General features: G+C 38.8%; 1 protein-coding gene across 2 annotated transcripts in view; it reads left to right on the top strand.

Annotated features, from left to right (window-relative positions):
- The window catches only part of ALG9 (ALG9 alpha-1,2-mannosyltransferase), a 113209-nt gene that overhangs the window by 69640 nt on the left and 22688 nt on the right, over window positions 1-20881 (top strand). For both annotated transcript variants that reach the window (XM_061440268.1, XM_061440269.1), the window contains exon 14: window positions 13752-13882. In XM_061440268.1, the coding sequence (XP_061296252.1) occupies window positions 13752-13882 (131 nt within the window). The remainder of the gene's footprint in view (window positions 1-13751; window positions 13883-20881) is intronic.

Raw genomic sequence — 20881 nt, 5'->3', positions numbered from 1 at the left:
TTTTTCCAGTATTCATGTACAGAACACGTTATAGGTTGATGCTTAAATGTTAACCTAGGCAGAGCTTTGTTTATTGAATTTATACTGTTTTGAATGGGTGATGAAAACAACTGTGAAAGGTTTGAGTTTAAAAAGCCATTTCCTCTTCTTGGAATGCAAAATATATACCAGGAACTGATAATAATATCAATCAACTAATAAAGCAGAGAAAATTATAATAGAAAATTATGTGAACATGTTTTCCCAGCTCCAAATGATTAAAAATTAATTTTCTGTTATTTTTTATTTTTACTTTGGCACAACTGTTTTATTCCATTGGCTGAATGCCATTTACATTTCCTTACCTCGTATTATCCATCTCAGGTAGTGAACTCCTAAAGGGCACGTATCTATCTATATGTTTGTCTTCCTTTGGTCCTCTTTTAAATTACAGTGACAATATAAAAACTTTAAAGGAAAATCAAAATTTTCGACAAAAATGGTGTGTATGGCTTTTTGTATATATGACTCAAGTAGAAATTTTTTGGAAGTTGAGTGATTTTTCTTTTGTTTCCTAATTTGGTACTCAATAGATTTTTTTCATAAAGGTGGTAATGATAGTAACTTTAGTTATAAAAACTAATGAATTTCATCCTATATTATAGATGTAATCTTAAAATGTTATATATAAACTGGTATTTTAAAAAATCAAATTAATGAGGAATTCTCTGGCTGTCCAGTTAGGATTCAGTGATTTCATTGCCGAGAGCCTGGGTTCGCTCCCTGATCTGAGACCTAAGATCCCACAAGCCATTAGACACATCCAAAAAAAAAAAAAATCAAATTTAGAAAAGAAACCCTAAATTTGCTGTTATAAAACAAAAGGAATTAAACAATTTCCCATGACTTCTCAATTTTCTAAAGATGCATTTCGTATAAAATAGTAAGTTTGTTTATGTTGAGATGTGTCATTGAGAGCTAAGGGATATGTAGATTGGGCTTCATTGAGTAGCATTACCACTGTTCTGGTAATTACCACTGTTCTGGATATTCACTTGCAGATTTATTGACAAAGCCATTGGAATTGAAGAAGCTCTGTAAAAATTTAAAATTTCGTCAAGCACACAGGCCCACAAAATTTCCCTTACCCTTTACATTTTTAACAGTGTCAGAACAACAATGGTGATATCTCGGCTTTGAATCCCTGGATCTTAGTTCCCCGACCAGGCATCCAGCCCAAATCTTCTGCAGTGGAAGTGCAGAGTCTTAACCACTGGAGCCAGGGAAGTCTTCCACAGCTCCTTGAGCTCAGCACATTCAGAGAACTGAATGATCTTATTTTGCCTTTGCCATTCCTGACAAATACGTGTCTTCAGCTATGTTCAGTGCTGGTAGTGGGACAGACTCTTTGATTGCTCATGTCTTGGCAGTACGAAAAGCAGACCTTGTGTATTTGTTACGTCTAGTACAGGGATGTCTTTCAATATGAAAATACATCTAATGATGCGCCCCAGCAGTTTGAGAAGAGTAGAGTCAGCAATATGGAGTATATCTACAATTGTGATGGAATTTTTTCTCTATAGTAGTTGTTAGAGTTGAGAGGGATTTTAGTGGTTTGCAGGCTAAACTCTTTAAAGAGATCGTAAAGGTTAGGCTAGATTAAGAACTTCCCTAAATTGCAGAGCTGGAGCTAGAAGCAGAGTCTTTAGAGGTCCCATCTCTTGACGAGAATGGTAATATTAGATAGATTTAAATAAGAATAATGTGTAGTTGGGCACAAGGAGTTCAAAGCATTATTCTGCTTTTCTGCTGGTGTCATTTCAGAGAGTTAGCTGTCTCAAACACTTGTCTGTTTTATGAGTCCTTGCTGACATAATCCACGTCTAAATATAGTAGTATTATATACAATAGGATTTCTTTATATATTTGTATTTTTTTATAATGAGATGTCATGGCTAAAATGGAGTCAAAAGATATCTTCTCAGAGAAGTTCTTCATAAGCGGAAGGTTCTGCAAGCTTGCAGATCTGGACTTAATTGTCTCTAACGTCTTCTCTATGAATTGAGAATAAGCAAGGAACATCCATGTGGAGTTTTGGTTTGTTCTTATGTCCGATTCTTCTGTTCATTTTCTGTGTTCTTCATATTCTCTAACCCTCATCCTAAGAGCAGGAGCACCCTCGTAGATCTGAAGGGAGTTGTATGTTCCGTTCACAGGAGTGGGATCCCGGAATAATTGTTCAAATTAATTTTTCTAGGCAACTCCCATACTTTAATTATTTTATTCTATAAAATATACAAGCAAGTCAAATCTTGTTATGATGAATTGTCTAGCCTTACTCAAAATTAATAGCCAGTTTACTGGAACTTGAACTCATTTTGATAGCTGGAGACATTTTGGTAGATTTATCACAATTAATAAGCAGCTGAGCAAAGCATCTAAACAGTTTTTTCAACTTCAGTCCTCCCACTTTTCTTGGAGGTTACAGGCCGATTTTGATTGATCTTTCACATTATTTCCTTAAACTCTTACGATTTTTTTTTTTTTGACTGCACCACACGCTGTGTGGGAATCCTTGTGTCCCTGACTAGGGATTGAACCTGGACCCTCAGCAGTGAAAGCTCAGAGTCCTAACCGCTGAACCAGGGAATTCCCTGCCCTTAAACTCGTAGAGGATTCTTTCCTGCATTTGTTTACTGGAGAACTTTCAGTGACATTTGAGAAATAAGATCTGTTCTCTACATGGAGATGGTTTCTCTGTGATGCTCCCTGAACTTCACGTTGGCCCTCGCCAGAGATCTCTATTTTTACAGCTACTTGCGTCATTGTCATTTCCAGCTGATAAACGCGTGAATGCAAGTTCACATCCTTCCTGCCTTAGGACTTGTGGGGGCTTGGCTCCGGCACTGGGTAGACAGCAGGGAAGGTCACTGAGAGAAGGAGGTTAGTTCTTTCCTTGTCCCCCCATGACATTCTAAGCTGTGATAAATTTATTGTTTGATGCAGCTGTTGAACCCAGTCCTGTTGTTTTTTTCTCAATCTTCAACCTCCTCCGCAGCCTTTCTGTGGCTTTTGAAATCCACTCTCCCCGAGTTTCCCAACCGTGTACTTCTTTGATCCTTCTCCAGCGGCCTGTCTAAGGGATCTTTTCAGCCCCTACTTCTTCCACTTTCTTCTGCCAGTTCTTTTGGCATCCTCCCAAGCTTTATCTGGGGTCTTCTTCCTTCTCCTACCCTTTCATCTTTTCCTCCCTCAATTTACTTTCACTTTTTAAAATTCATGCTCTCTGTGTACATGTATTAACATATTTATTTGGCACCTGCTGTGTACTTTGCACTATACTAGATTTTTGGAATGCATGAAATGAGATGGACACAGTCCCAACTTCCACAGAATTTACTCTTTCCCCAATTGATTCATAAATTATAATTATATGATGTGTTAATGGAGAAGTAATATGAGAGCATGTAATTTAGGGGCCTGTCCTAGTTTAAGTGGACAGTGAAGTCTTTCTCGAAAATCATTTTTAGCTAAAATCTGAAGGATGAGTAGGGATTTCTGAGGTAACAGCAGGGAGTATTCCAGGCAGTAGGAACTGTAGACTCTAACTCAGTATTCTAATCACACGGAGCTTCTTTCAGGACTTAAATACACCATGTTTCTTCCCACCTCAGTAGGTGTTGAAACAAGTTGAAACAGTAGGTGTTGAAACATCGTCTTCTCTCAGTCTTAACCTAAACTGATTCTTCACTGCATTTCCTCCTTCTCCCCAGTTCACTGCATTAGAAATCCCGGAGTCACTGATTTCCTTTCAGACAGACCCGAGAGCTACCCTTTCTGCTCCCTTCACCCCTCTGCCTGCCGTGGAGCTTCAGGGTGTGGTCCCGTTGCAACTAGATGCTGTGATGGTGACTGCAGTCTTAGCTTCCCGCCTTCTCTGCAAGTGCTTCCTTCCCCCGCCCTCCCCGGCATAGCCAATATGGACCTCTCGTTCTGAGACCCATTTTTCAGTTGTATTACTCCTTGGTTAAAAGGCTCCCTGGTTAAAAGACTGGAGAATGAAATGGCAACCCACTCCAGTATTCTTGCCTGAAGAAGTCTGTGCACAGAGAAGCCTGGCAGGCCACAGTCCATGGAGTCACAAACAGTCGGACACGACTGAATGACTGTCACTCACTGAAGAGACCTAGAGTAGATTCCTGATGCACAAAATCCAGACTGTCCTACTTTGGGTCCTCTGTTATCAGTCCTTGGACCTCGTCTCTCTAGTTCTGTTTCTCATTGCACACATTCTGGGACAAGCAGATATTCCGCCTCTTTCCCCTGAAGACCTTGCTTTTTTCTGCCTTTTGTTCTCTGTTCTAACTTTGGCCACCATGTCCTGGAAAGCTTTTCAACTACTGAAGCCCCCTGTGATTTCTTTGTCTCTGAACTCTACTTATAATATTTTCTATATTTCATATGTGCCAGTATTATTTCCTGACCTAAATTACAAGTTTAATAACAGGAGACATGTCTTAGAGGAATTTTATATACCTAGTTTAGTATTCACCTAACTATAGGTACTTAATAAAGGCTTTGATGATGCCCAGGAGATTGATTTTTCCAGTTTTTTAAAAAATTGAAATGCATTTGATTTATACTATTGCATTATATTTCAGTTGTACAGCATACTTATTCAGGACTTGGCAAATTATAGTCCATTTTAGGTTATTACAAGATAATAGATATAATTCCCTGTGCTATACAGTAAATCCTTGTTGCTTATGTATTTTATATGTAGTAGTTTATAGTTGTTAATCCAAAACTCCTAATTTGTGTCTCCCCTCTCCCTCCTACCTTTGGTAACCATAAGTTTGTTTTCTATTTCTGTGCGCTCAGAAGATTCATTTTGATATCATTTAGCAGATGCTGCCAATTCATTGCTAATCAAGGACTGTGAGTAGTTAATATTATAACTGTTGTGTCCTACACGTTGGACATGACTTGACAATAAATATCAATCTAGGTTGAAGACAAGAATAATTCATCTTACTGGGCTCTAATGCTCCAAGGTTCTCTTATATTAGTCAAGTTCTCACTTTTCACAGAATTAGACTTCCTTCTAATATTATAGCTATTTGCATAGTAGTGTTTTATAGTTTGCAAGTTTTACTTAAATGAATCATCTCATTTAATCCTCATTACAGCTTTTGAGCCAAATGGTATTATCCTTATTTTTTACAGAAGAAAGTAAAGTATAAAAAACTTAAATGAATGTGAATCACCCAGCTAGTTTTTATGGAGCCCAGACCAGAATCTAGGCTTTTGACTTAGAGTTCCTCTTCTAATTTTTTAAATATAATTTTTTTCCAGCTTTATTGAGATATAATTGACAAATGACTTATGTAGTTTAAGGTATGTGTGCTAAGTCGCTTCAGTCATGTCTGACTCTTTGCCCCTGTGGACTGTAGCCCATCAGGCTCCTCTGTCCATGGGTTTCCATGCCCTCCTCCAGGGGATCTTCCCCACCCAGGGATCAAACCCACGTCTCTCACACCTCCTGTAGGCAGGCAGGTTCTTTACCATTAGAACCACATGGGAAGTCCAAGTTTAAGGTGTAAAATGTGAAGATTTCATGTATGTATATATTGTGAAATGATTACCACAGTAAGTTAGTTAATACATCCATCACCTTTTGTGGTGAGAGTATTTAAGGTCTTCTCTTAGGTGATTTCAAGTATACAACACTGTATTGTTTTAACTGTGGTTCCCATGCTCTACACTAGATCTGTAAAACTTAGTCGTCTGTAACTGAATTTTGTGCCCTTGTCCAACATCTCTCCGTTTCCCCCAGCCCCTTCGTAACCCCCATTCTACTTTGTTTCTGTGAGTTTGACTTTGGGATTCTATACCTGAGTGAAGTCATATACTTGTCTATACAGGATATACTTGTCTTTCTGTGTCTGACTTATTTCACTTAGCATAATGCCCTCAGGGTTCATCCATGTTGTCACAAATAGCAGTATTTCCTTCTTTCTATGGCTGAATAATATTCGTTTTTGTGTGTATGCACGCGCGTGTGTGAGGTAGAGTGAGAGAGAGCAAGCTAGCTATCCATCCCACATTTCATCCTGTGACAGATGCTTAGCTCGTTTCATGTGTTGGCAATTGTGAATGATGCTGCAGTGAGCATCCAGGGTGCAGATATCGCTTCACGTTGGTGATTGCATTTCTTTCAGGTCCATACCAAAAGTCAGATTGCTGAATCATATGGTAGTTTTATTTTTGATTTTTTTGAGGAAACTCCATACTGTTTTCCATAATGGCTGTGCCAGTTCCCATTCCTACTAACAGTGCAGGGTTTCTCTCTTTTCTCCACATACTTGCCAGTACTTATCTCTTTTCTTTTTGATGATGGCCATTTGGTCAGGTATGAGGTTGCCATCTCATTGTGGTTTTGATTTGCATTTCCTTGATGATTGGTGATACTGAGCACCTTTTCACATACCTGTTGGCCATTTGTGTGTCTTCTTTGGAAAAGTGTCTGTTCAGGCCCTTTGCCCATTTTAAATCATATTTATTTGGCTTTTTGGCTGTTGAGTTCTACGAGTTCCTTATACATTGAGGATATTAATCCTTTACCAGATAGATGGTTTGCAGATATTTTTTTCTCTTTCCATAGGTTGCCTTTTTATTTTGGTCTCCTTTTTTAGCTGCCTTATTTCTTTTCTACTAGAGAAACTACCCTTGATCACACCTAATCATTTTTTGCCAGAGACCTTTGTCCTGGTGTATTGCAGTTGTTCGGTAACTGATTGCTATAAAAAAAAGAATATTCATCAGCTGCTTTCCAGAATAGATGAAAAGAGGTTACATTTCTCTTTTTAATGGGTTAGTATTTCAATTAATACAGTTTTTGCCTTGGTATCTTTCTAAAAACTTTAAATGCAATTTGCTTATGGATGGTGTGATGAGTGAAGTCTAAAGCTAACTGGTATAGTTGGGTGTTAACTAGTTACTGTCCATATCTCTGGTAAACCATGTGTCCAGCACCAAAGCTAAATAATCAGACCTGTAGCATGCCTGGCCAGAAAAAGCCAGGCTGAGCTCAAGTATTGAAATGTCAAACTCAGAGCTCCCTCACCAAAGGAGGTCTAGACTTGAGACTGTGAATCTTTACCCCTTGCCGGTTCTATTTGATTACAGAGGCATGGCACTTGTAAAGCTTTAAAAAACTTGTTTCATGTTTTTAAAATCCCTGGGAGCTACAGAGTGGGTGTTCAGACCAAAAAGGCTGCTTCCTGGAATGTTTATGCAAAGGATCATTTTTAGAGAGTTATGTGGAATGGAATTGGGTCTGACGTCAATTCGCAGTGTGCTTTCTCTCCCCTGGAGGAATAGCCATATGTAGAGACAGATGTGAGACTTGAAGTCTTTTTACATATAAATAATGCTGAGAGAGAATGAGAACAGTACTGTGAGTTAGAGGTTGGGGAAGAACAGAGTTTGCTGCAAGCCAGAGATGACCAAGTTGTTTTTATATGCACTTTTCAAACCTTAAGTTGTGTATAACCCATAAGCCTAAATGTGCACAAAACATAAACGTACATTAAATTAGTAATAATACAATAATAATAGAGCAACTACCTGTGTAATCCTCACCCAGGTCAAATACTAGAACATTATCAGCACCCAGAAGTTCCCCGAGTAATTCCTTTGATCACTACCCCATTCCCTCTTTTGCTTATAATAAAAATGGTCTTGCTTTTCTGTTTAGATTTACTGCTTTTGTAAGCATTCCTAAACAACTTAAATTAGTTTTGCCTGTTTTTGAACCTCATATACATGGAATCATACTGCATTTTTATGTCTTGATCCTTTTGCTTAACATTTGTTTGTAACCACATGTTGATGAGTGTAGTGTAGTTTGTTCTCTTTTATTACAGTATAGATTTCATTGTATGGCTATATCACTATTGTTTTACTGTTGATCATTTTTTGGTTGTTTCCCATCTGGGCCAGCTGTAAATAATGCCACTTCGAATATTCTTGAACTTATCTTTTGGTGCATGCATTCCTGTTGGATGTACATTAGCTTGAACCATGTGAAATTACCATTTTTTTTTTGTGGATCAGTCATGTATTAATGATTCCATATGGTTCATTCTAATACCTAGGAGTAGAATTTTTGGATCATAAGAAATGCATATGTTCAATTTTAGCAGATTCTGCCAAATTCTTTTCTGAAAATTTTGTACCAACTTAATCTCCTGCTAGCAATGTATAAGAATCGCTCCACATTCTGGTCAGTACTTGGTACTGCAATTTTTCATGTAATTTTGATTGGCATTTCCTTGGTTACTTATGCAGTTGAATACTTTTTGGTTTTGGCCACTTTGATTTCTTCTCCTGAAGTACCTATTCGAATTATTTGCCCATTTTTCTGTTGGACGGTCCGTTTTTGTCTTATTGATTGGTAGGTGTTCTTTATATATTTTAGACATGAGTGCTTGATTGTTAATATATTGCATATATCTTCTCTCATTCTTTGGCTCATCGCTTCACTCTCTTAATGGTATCTTTGATGAATGGATATTCCCAATTTTAACATAATCAAATTTATCCATCATTTCTTTTATAGTTAATACTTTTTGTGCTTGTCTAAAAGAACTTTTGCCATGCGTTAGATTTTGACAATAGTATCCCATATTATCTTCCAAGAGTTTTGCTTTTCACATTTAGTTCTGTAATCCATTTGAAGTAGATTTTTTTACTTTATCAGTGTTTTTTCACTGAAGTATAGTTTATTTTACAATGTGTTAATTTCTACTATACAGCAAAGTGATTCAGTTATATATATACATATATACATTCTTTTTAAAAAATACTCTTTTCCATTCTGGTTTATCATGGAATATTGAATACAGTTCTCTAAGCTATACAGTAGGTCCTTGTTGTTTATTTATTGTGTGCAAAAGTCCAATTTCATTTCCCCTCCAATGGATATTCAGTTGTCCCAGCATGCATTAGTGAAGACACCATACTCTTCCCACTGCTCTAAGGTGTCACTTTTATCATAGATTAGGGTTCATGTGTGTCTGTAAGCTGTTTTATTTGGTGGTCTGTTCTAATCCAGCACTAATACCTCGTTGTCTTAATTACCATAACAAGTACCCACCTTGTTCTTTTCCAAGAGTGCCTGGACTGTCCTTGTCCTTTGCATTCCCAAATATATTTTAGAATCAGTTTGTCAATTTCATCAAAAAAGTCTATTGGCATTTTTATTGAGATTGCATTTAATCTCTCAATCAATTTATTTAGAATTCACATCTTTATAATAGTGAGTCTTTAACCTAGAAATAAGGTTTATCTTAAAGGTCTACTTTATGGTTTACTAAAATTTTTTGAGATAAAATTCATCATTTCAATTATTTTTGATTATCCAATTTACCATTTTAATCATTTTTAGGTATATAATTCAGTTTCATTAAGAACATCCATACTGTTATGCAGTCATTACCACTCTCTTATCTCCAGAACTTTTTCAGTGACTTTCAGTATGTTCATAGTGTTTCAGAGCATTTCATTGCCCCTCCCCCAACCCACTGCCGAAAAAATACCCATACCCATTAACTCCCCCAATCCTTAGCAACCACTAATCTGCTTTCTATCTTAATGTATTTGCCTCTTCTGGACATTTCTTATAAATGGAGTTACACAAGAATGGTCTTTTGTGTCTCTTTCACTTAATATAATGTTTTCAAGGTTCATCTTTGTTGTAGTATGTATCCTTTTTAAGAAAGTGATATACCACTGCATTTTAGACCACATTTTAATTATATGAATATACCACATTATAAATTCATCAGTTGATAGACACTTGTCAATAAAATTCTATAATTTTTAATGGAGGCCTTGCCCATATTTTGTTAGATTTATTTCAAGCCACATGTTTTCAAATCCTTGTGAGTGGTACTTTTATAATATAATTTGAAAATATGTAATTTTTTCAGTATAATTTAATATGTTGTTTACTGCTGTTATGTAGGAATATATGATGTTGATTTTACATTCTATAAATAGTTTGAAGTTTGATAAACTCTCTTAATTCCAAACATTTTTCTGTTGACTCTTTTGGATTTTATGTATACCAATCATATCATTGTGATGAATAAATGAGTGTTTTTTCTTTTCATTTCTTCTACCATTTGTTTTTTCCTTTCATCTTTTGCTGCTGACTAGAATCTCTAGTGAAGTGTTGAATAGAGTAATGGTAACAAGTGGCCTCGACTTATTCCTGCTTCCAAAGGAAAAGCTTTCAACCCTTCATCAAGGTTGAAATATGAGATTTGCTATAGATCTAATTGTATTTCAAATGGTCTTTATCTTAGCTGAAACCTGGCATTCTTGGACAACTCTTTTTTGGTTGTAATTTTTAAGCAACATTTAGATGAGGTCCTGAGAGTACTTTGCCTCTCATTCGGTCATTTTGGGCAGTTGATGTATGACATTGGCAGTCACACTGACTTGAGTCCAGTATGGCTCTACTGGGCTTCCCTGGTGGCTCAGACAGTAAAGAATCCACCTGCAATTAGGGAGACCTGGGTTCGACCCATAGGTTGGGAAGATCTCCTGGACGAGAGCATGGCAACCCACTCTAGTATCTTGCCTGGAGAATCCCCATGGACAGAGGAGCCTGGTGGGCTGCAGTCCCATAGGATCACAAAGAGTCAGACACAACTGAAACAGCTAAATACCCACATGGCTCTACTGTAAACTTTTGTGATTTTGGTGAGGATTGTATATCTTTTTAGGGTGAGAACTTATTATTTGTTTATTTGTTATTTATTTCTATATCGTTAGCACTAACTTATTAATGCCTAGTATATTGTAGGGGCTTAATATAGATCTTGAAAAAAATGAAGTTAAATAATTTGTCTCTGAGTCTTGGATTCCTCATTTATAAAATACGAATTAATAATTCCTCTATAGGCCTTTATATAATGATTTCAAAAATGATATGTATAACATACTTGCATGTAAAAAAAACACTGAAAATTAGTAGTTTCCTTCCCTTGAGATATACTTTCCTTTAACTGACTACATTAGTAATTAAGAGGGTTCTGGGACTGATTTCTAATGTTGGGGGTTGGGGGGGTTCCCCACAGTAACAACAATTCTCAGACACCATCTGGGTATCCTACAACTCAATGCAACTCTCATGCTGTCTACCCAGAGACAGCATCAGACTCCACAGATTGAGGGCTTAGTCCTACAAGGCTGCCCACTTCTCCTGCCTACATCAGATGCCAATCTCAAGCCCAAGTTGGTACCTGTTTCTGACTGGCTGGTGACAGACTGGGGCCATGACCCCCTTCTTGGACCTCAGGTACTGGTTGTAAGTCCAGGTTGTTCCTTGTAATTCTGATTGGGTGTAAAGCAGAGTCTCCCACGACCCTCTCCTTGGGTTTGATTAATTTGCTAGAGTATCACACACAGAGAAACATTGTACTTACTAGAGAACTGGTTTATTATAAAAGGGTATAATTCGGGAACAGCCAGATGGAAGAGATGAATAGGGCAAGATAGGAGGGAAGAGTTCGGGTCTTCATGCTCTTTCCACGTTCAGCACCCTTCCCAAATCTCCAAGCGTTCACCAACCTGGAAGTTTTCTAAACCTGGATTTTCAGGGTTTTATGGAAGCGTCCTGACACAGGAATGATTAATTAAATCACTGGCTGTCTCCAGCCCTTTACCCCTCCCCTGGTGATTGGAAAGACCAACATTCTATTCATATGGTTAGTTCATCTGGTGATCAGCATCCCTGCCATCTTTAGGGGATTTCCAAAAGTCACCCCATTAACCTAAGCTCAGTTGTGGTACATAGGGGCTACCTATGAATAACAAGACATTCCACTCACCATTATTGCTTTGAAGAGATATCAGGAACTGAGGATAAGAGTATAAACATTTTAACAAAAAATGCTCCCATTGCTCTTATTGCCTAGGAAATTACCAGGGTTTTAGGAGCTGCCAGTCAGAAACCTTGGAAAAAGACCCCCCAAGAATATTTATTATAAATCATGTCACAGTGATGTTCTCCATCTTTGGGCTTTTATTTAACATCATAGAAACTTGTGTATTATATCATTTTGAACTGTGGTTGATTTACAATATTGTACTAGTTTGGGGTATACTGGCTTCTCTGGTGACTCAGCTGGTAAAGAATCTGCCTGCAATGAGGGAGACCTGGATTTGATCCCTGGGTTGGGAAGATTCCCTGGAGAAGGGACTGGCTACCTACTCCAGTATTCTGGCCTGGAGCATTCTATGGATTGTATAGTCCATGGGGTCGCAAAGAGTCAGACGTGACTGAGCGACTTGCACTTTGGGTATACAGCAGGTGATTCACACACAGACATACACACACATTCTTTTCAGAATCTTTCACATTATAGATTATTATAAGATACTGCATATAGTTCCCTATGCTATGCAATAAATCCTTGTTGTTTATCTTATATATAGTAGTGTGTACCTGTTAGTCACATTCTCCTAATTTATCCCTCTGCCACCCTTCTTCCTTTATAAACCATACATTTGTTTTCTATGTCTGTGAGCCTATTTCTGGTTTGTAAATAAGTTCATTAGTATTCTTTAGATTCCACATGTAAATGATATCATATAATATTCATCTTTCTCTGACTTACTTCACTTGTGATAATCTCTGGGTCCATCCATATTGCTGCAAATGGCACTATGTCATTCTTATTTATGGTTGAATGATATATGACATCTTCTTTATCGCTTCATCTGTTGATGAACACTTAGGTGCTTCCATGTTTGGGCTGTTTTAAATAGTGTTGCTATGAACATTAGTGTGTGTGTATTGAATTTTTTTTAAGTCTACAGATTTTTGATTATTATTATTATTAAAAAGGCTTAAAAATTTCTCCCCTGGCTTTGAGATGAGAGGAAGAATAGTTTGAGATGAACCATTTAACTGCAAAAGTATCCTACAGATTTTGTAGCATGTTCAGTTGAATTAATCAATTTTGTGAGAAGCATAGTACCAACATGGTTTTAAATTAAATGCATTAATAATTTCTTATGAGTATGAGTGATCCTCTGATGTATCCGTATTGTGAGCAACTGGATGACTCTAGTTTTGCCAACAGTTACTATATACATTTCATAATCTCTACTCTTGCAGTCCTTGTATCTGCTTTACTGATCTTTTCTGCAGGGACAGTCCTTGTGTCTCTGTCAGTTCTGTTGAAGTTTGAAGGAAACAATGTGCATGATGTCTTTGAACTACTTATGAGGTATACGGTGACCCTGCTGGCTCTCTGTCAGCAGAGACGGGGCTTCTCACACATAACATTTTTGTTTGATCAGGCCTCTCAATCTCTGAAACAAAAGGTGATAGTTTGGAAGGGAGCAGTAGTGAGCCACAAAAGAAAGTTTTTTGAGTAGGTTGTGGACTCTTGCTAGCTTCAGAAGTGTTTGTGAGACTAGAGAGACTTCATGCCCAAACTGGAGTCAAAACTCCCAGAGCCTACATGTATATTTGGCTGGGTGAGTTGATGTCTCCTCCCTCCCCCAGGAGCCTAAATAATACCCTAACACCCAGCACTCTTATCTGAGCGAAGAGAGCACTGATAACATCTGAGGACTTTGATGTTTGTGCTTCTAAAACCCTGCCTGAATTCTTAGGGTTACAATTTATCTTTCTTACCCTGAAAGGACCTTTGCAATTCCTGATAAGAGTTCATCTTTCTCCATTGCAGATTGACATCAGTAAATGCCATTATTTAGTGGATTTGGACACCATGAGAGAAACACCCCGGGAGCCAAAATATTCATCCAATAGAGAAGAATGGATCAACTTGGCCTACAGACCATTCCTTGATGCTTCTAGGTATGTGGCTTTAATCCTAAGAAATGTACTAGGACTAATAAGGATGAAAGTTGGAATCTGGGATTGAATAACTTCCAGTCCTGGGCTAACTCTAGTATCCATTTTATTTTATCTGTGTCCAGTTCCCTGAGAAATCTAAAAGAGTGCTGTCCTTTTCTAGGCATTAGAACGCAAAGTATATTCTGGTATCATCCAAATAAAAGAATCTATAAACAGATAGATCCACTGAAGAAGACACAAAATGTTTGACATTGAGTATTTCTGACAATAAACTTCAGCTTTCTTAACCAGAGTTTTCTAATACTGTTAGGAACATTGACTATGTTCTTTGTGGAGCTAGAAATTCATATCGATTATTTTTGGCTCAGTCAGAGATGAGGCCAGGCCTTACTACATCTTAAGTAAAGAAACCAAATAGATTAGACCTTGACTAGCTCTTCAGAAAGGCCTCAGAATTCATGATAAGAGGGGAGTCAGGACGTTCAGGTAAAGCAGTAATGAATGGGAAAGAATTAGAAGGTATAGGTTGTCTGTGGGCCCAGGTCCAGGTAGACAGACAGTTGAAGTTCAAGGAGATTAAAGCTGAAGGAGCTCCAAGGAGGTCTTATAGGCAAAGCCCAGGATCCAAGAGGTCAAGTAAAAACCAAAGGGTGAAGGACCAGGTCTTGAGAGGCAGATTTGGAACTCAGAAACAGGGAAGAAAATATTTTCAGGAAGACAGAATGATCAGATCCTACTGATAAATAAGGTGAAGAATAACAACTGTCTATTGGATTTGACAGTTGATAAAAACAATTTTGGTGGAGTGGTGGGGGCATAGAATTTGAGAGATTAGAGGGATTGAAGCAAAAATGGCAGGGAGAAACGCACCAAGATGGTGGAGTAGAGGGCATATGCTCAGCGCTTCTTACGAAAACACCAAAGTCATAACTAACTGCTAAACAATCACTGACAAAAAGAATCGCTGAAACCTACCAAAAAGATACCCTACAACCAAAGACAAGAAGAAGCCACAACGAGATGGCAGGACGGGCACAATCACGATAAGCTCAAATCCCATAGACACCAGGTGGGCGACCTACAAACTGGAAAATAATTATACCATAGAAGTTCTCCCACAGAAGTGAACTTTGCAAGCCCCACATTGGACTGCCCAGCCCAGGGGTCTAGCAGCAGGAGGAGGAGCCCCCAGAGAATCTGACTTTGGAGACCAGTGGTATTTGAGCACAGAAATTCCACAGCACTGGGGGAAACAGAAACTCCCCTCTTGGAGGGCATACACAGGGTGTTATGGGCATCCAGATCCAGGGAAAAATGCAGGGACCTCATAAGAGACTGGGTCAGACTTACCTGCTAGTGTTGGAGGGTCTCCTATGGAGGCAGGGGATAGCTATGGCTCACTGGAGAGACGGACACTGGTGGCATGGGTCTGACAAGTGCTTATTGGCATGAGCCCTCTAGGAGGCTGCCATTTTCTAACTAAGACCCGGCCCCACCCAACAACCTGTAGGCTCCAGTGCTGGGACTTCTCGGGCCAGACAACCAACAGGGTGGGAACACAGCCCCATCCATCAGCAGACAGTCTGCTTAAAGTTGTCCTGAATAAACAGCTGCCTGATATAAACACACCCTCAGATATGGCCCTTCCCACCAGAGGGACAAGCCCCAGCTCCACCCACCAGTAGGCGGGTACCAGTCCCCCCAACTAGGAAACCTGCACAAGCCTCTTAAGACAGTCTCATCCACCAGAGGACAGACAGCAGAAACTAGATGAACTACAACCCTGCAGCCCATGGAACGGAAATCACAATCACAAAAAGTTAGACAAAGTGAGATGGTAGAGGAATATGTCCCAGATGAAGGAATAAGATAAAATCCCAAACAACTAAGTAAAGTGGAGATAGGCAATCTACCTGAAAAAGAATTTAAGAATAATGATAGTAAAGATGATCCAAGATCTTGGGAAAAGAATGGAGCCAAAGATTGAGAAGATACAAGAAATGTTTAACTAAGACATAGAAGAACTAAAAAACAGAGATGAACAATATACTAATTGAAATAAAGAATACACTAGAAGGAATCAGTAGCAGAATAATTGAGGCAGAAGAAGATCAGTGACCTAGAAGACAGAATGGTAGAAATCACTGCTGTGGAATAGAATAAAGAAAAAAGAATGAAAAGAAATGACAGTTTAAAAGACTTCTGGGATGACATTAAATATACCAACATTTGCATTATAGGGATCACAGAAGAAGAAGAGAAAGAGAACATATCTAAGAAAATATTTGAAGAGATAATATAATAACTGAAAACTTTCCTAACATGGGAAAGGAAACAATTATCCAAGTCTAGAAAATGCAGAGAGGCCTAGGCAGGATAAACCCAAGGAAGAACACACTGAGACACATAGTGATCAAATTAGTAAACATTATAGACAAAGAAAAAGTATTAAAAGCAACAAAGGAAGAGTACCAGATAATGCACAGGGGAACTCCCATAAGGTTATCAGCTGATTTCTCACCAGAAACTTTGCAAACCAGAAGGGAGTGGCAGGATATATTTAAAGTGATGAAAAGGAAGAACCAACAACCAAGAATACTCTGCCCAGAAAGACTGTCAGATTTGATGGTGAAATCAAAAACTTTACAGACAAGCAAAAACTCAGAGAATTCAGCACCACCAAAACAGCTCTGCAACCAAGTCTAAAGGAACTTCTCTGGGGATAAAAAGGCTGCAACTAGAAACAAGAAAATTACAAATGGAAAAATTCACCAGTAAAGGCAAACAAACAGTAAAGGTAAGAAATCACCTGCACACAAATATGATATCAGACTATGAGAAGAGGAGAGCACAAATGCAGGATATTGGAAATGCATTTGGTATTCAAAGATGAGTAGGTTAAAACAGTATTGTTTATATATAGATTGCTCTAGCAAAGCCTTCTGGTAACTGCAAACTGAAAAGCTACAGTAGACACACACACACAAAGGAATCAAAACACAACACTGAAAGTCAATCATCAAATCAAAGTGAGGGGAACAAAAGAAAGGAAGAAAAAAGACCTACAAAAACAAATCCAAAACAGTTAACAAAGTGGCACTAGGAACATAGATATTGATAATTACCTTAAGAGCTACCCCATGCCCAAGCTCAGGGGCAGCAGCCGAGAGGAGCTACCCCACATCCAAGGTAAGGAGCAGTGGCTGCGCTTTGTGGGAGCAGCCATGAAGAGATACCCCTCATCCAAGGTAAGAGAAACCCAAGTAAGATGGTAGGTGCTGAGAGAGCATCAGAGGGCAGACAGACTGAAACCACAATCACAGGCAACTAGCCAATCTGATCACACGGACCTCAGCTTGTCTAACTCAGTGAAACTAAGCCATGCCGTGTGGGGCCACCCAAGACAGAGGGGTCATGGTGAAGAGGTCTGACAGAATGTGGTCCACTGGAGAAGGGAATGGCAAACCACTTCAGTATTCTTGCCTTGAGAACCCCATGAACAGTATGAAAAGGCAAAAAGATAGGACACTGAAAGATGAACTCCCCAGGTGCCCAATATGCTACTGGAGATGCTGAAACTCCAATATTTTGGCCACTTGATACGAAGAGCTGACTCATTTGAAAAGACCCTGATGTTGGGGAAGATTGAAGGCAGGAGGAGAAGGGGACAACAGAGGATGAGATGGTTAGATGGCATCACTGACTCAATGGACATGAGTTTGGGTAATCTGCAGAAGTTGGTGATGGACAGGGAGGCCTGGTGTGCCGTGGTTCATGGGGTCTCAGAGTCAGACATGACTGAGCGACTGAACTGAACTGAAACAGATTAAAGGCTCCAACCAAAAGACATAGACTGGCTGAATGGATGACGAAAACAAGTCCACATATATGCTGTCTACAAGAGACCCACTTCAGATCAAGGGACATGTCAGAACTGAAAGTGAGGGGATGGAAAAATGCATTCCATTCAAATGGAAATAAAAAAAAAGCTGGAGGAGCAATATCATAGCAGACAAAATAGACTTTAAAATAAAGATCTAGTACAAAAGACAAAGAAGAACCCTACATAGTGATCAAAGGATCAATCCAAGAAGAAGCAGCTATAACAGTTTTAACTATATATGTGAAACATAGGAACACCTCAATTTAAAGGCAGAAATTAATACTGTTTAGGTTGGTGCAAAAGTAACTGTGATTTTTGCATTGTTGAAATTTGCCATTTGATATTGGAATACATTATAAATAAATGTGGTTAAGTTATACATCATTTTAATGCACATTTCTTCATTTTTTTTTTTTTTTTTGCTAATGACTTAATACTTGCTGTTTATTTTATATTTATTTTAGACTATGGGTATACTGTTAGACAAAAAGCAAATTTGGGTGATTTTCTTGAGTTCAAAATGGGTCATAAAGAAGCAGAGACAACTTGCAACATCAGCAACACATTTAGCCCAGGAACTGTTAATGAACATCCAGTGCTGTGGTGGTTCAAGAACTTTTGCAAAGGAGATGAGAGCCTCGAAGACGAGGAGCTTAGTGGCTGGCCTTTACCAGTCAGAAGCTGATAATGACAGTTGAGAGCCATTATTGAAGCTAATGCTCTTAGAACTACACGAGAAGTTGCCGAAGAACTCAGTGTCAACCATTCTATGGTCATTCGGCATTTGAAGCAAATTGAAAAGGGTGAAAAAGCTTGATAAGTGGGTGCCTCATGAACTGACTGGAAATCCAAAAAAATCATTGTTGTGAAGTGTCATCGTCATCTTTTTTTATTCTGTGCAACAACTGCAAACCATTTCTCGATCGAATTGTGACATGTAACAAAAAGTCGATTGTATATGACAACTGGTGATGACCAGCTCAGTGGCTGGACTGAGAAGAAGCTCCAAAGCACTTCCCCAAGACAAACTTGCACCAAAAAAGGTCATGGTCACTGTTTGGGGGTCTGCTTTCTGTCTGATCCACTACAGCTTTCTGAATCCCAAGGAAGCCATTATATCTGAGAAGTATGCTCAGTAGATCAATGAGATACACCAAAAACTGCAACATCTCCAGCCACCATTTGTCAATAGAAAGGGCCAGTTCTTCTCCATGACAATGCCTGACCACAGGTCACACAACCAGTGCTTCAAAAATTGAATGAATTTGGCTTCAAAGTTTTGCTTCATCCTCCATATTCACCTGACCTCTCACCAACTGGCATCTTGACAATTTTTTGCAGGGAGAATGCTTCTACAACCAACAGGATGCAGAAAATGTTTTCTAAGAGTTCATTAAATCCTGAAGAACAGATTTTTATGCTACAGGATAAAGCAAACTTACTTCTCATTGGCAGAAATGTGTTGATTGTAATGGTTCCTATTTTGATTAATAAGTGTGTGTTTGAGCCTAGTTATTTAAAATTCACAATCCAAAACCATGATTACGTTTGCACCAACCTAATAACAACCATAAAAGGAGAAATCAACAGTAACACAATAATTGTGCGGAACTTTTAACACCCACTTTCATTAATGGACCAGATGGACTTACTTGATATTTATAGAGCATTCCATCCAAAAGCAGCTGAATACACATTCTTCTCAAGTGCACACAGAATATTCTCCAGGGTTGATCACATTCTGGGCCACAAAACGAGCCTCAGTAAATTCAGGAAAATTGAAATCATGTCAATCATCTTTTCCAACCACAACACTGTGAAATTAGAAATCAATTACAAGAAAAAAACTGTTAAAAACATAAGCACGTGAAGGCTAAACAATAGGCTAATAAACAACTGATGAATCACTGGAGAAATCAAAGAGGAAATCAGAAAATACCTAGAGACAAATGACCACAAAAACATAATGACGCAAAACCTATGGGATGCAGCAAAAGCAGTTCTCAGAGGGAAGTTTATAGTGATACAGTCTTGCCTTGGGAAACAAGAATCTCAAACAACCTAACCTTACATCTAAAGCAACTAGAGAAAGAACAAAGCCCAAAGTTACTAGCAGGAAAGAAATCATAAAGATCAGAGCAGAAATAAATGAAACAGAGATGAAGAAAACAATAGAAAAGATCAATCATCATGTCCTTAAGTGAGTAAGGAGGGAGTGGGGGTAGGCATTGAAGGAGTGGGAGACCATGACAGATGATAGGATCATGACCTGATACTCAAAAACATTGTCAGAATCAGAACAGTAGTAGGAGGGAACTTGAAATTCCCTTTCAAGCAGCAGCAAAGGTATGAATTTCTCTGCATCATACATATTCTTTTGGTGCCTGACTTGTTATTTGATACAGTATTTGGAGAGCAGGTCACTGTCATGGCTTCATTTTTGAGTTGAGGAAACTATGACGACATGAGATCTGGGCCTGAAAAGATCTCCAGCCCAGGAGGGTCAGTAGTTCCCTAACAGCCTTCCTGTTAACAAAGGGAAGCAATGGGTGACGGATACTGACCAACAGTACCTTGGTCACAGAATGGGGCAAGGGAGTATTTTTGAAGCAACTTTTTTTTTTCCCCTTTTGGTCTTAAAGGATTGGAGTGGGAAAAGTTCCTCATCTTCCCATTTCCCCTTTTGGTAGCACGTGGGCCCAGCAGCTGGTAGACATGAACTGAGAGCCTGTTTAAGGCAAAGAAGCCTGATGCTTGTACACTGCTCACCGGAGAACTGGAAATCTCCTGAGGGAAGAGCAGAAGGTGTTGGGCACCTTCTCACCTGCCTTGTGGCGAGCAGAGAGTGACAGAGGTGACCACACTGTCACTCAATGATGTGGCCGAGCATCGCTCCTCCAGGGCCCTCTGTTCAGCACTCTCCTCAGTTACTGGGAGCAGGGGACACACTGGGAGCCCATGAAACATGAGAGCCTTTCCCAGAGATACTATTTGCTGCTCCCCACTGAACATCTGCTTCCCTAAGCAGCTAGATTTTAAGGGCAGAAATAAGGCATAGTTTGACAGACATTTGTATGATAGGCTCAGTTTGATAGACATTCGTTGGCCGTCTTCTG

Source organism: Bos javanicus, chromosome 15, assembly GCF_032452875.1.
Source record: "Bos javanicus breed banteng chromosome 15, ARS-OSU_banteng_1.0, whole genome shotgun sequence".
In the NCBI taxonomy this organism is placed as follows: Eukaryota; Metazoa; Chordata; class Mammalia; order Artiodactyla; family Bovidae; genus Bos; species Bos javanicus.
The sequence above is the reverse complement of the archived record's forward strand: the minus strand, read 5'-3'. Positions and strand labels throughout refer to the sequence as shown.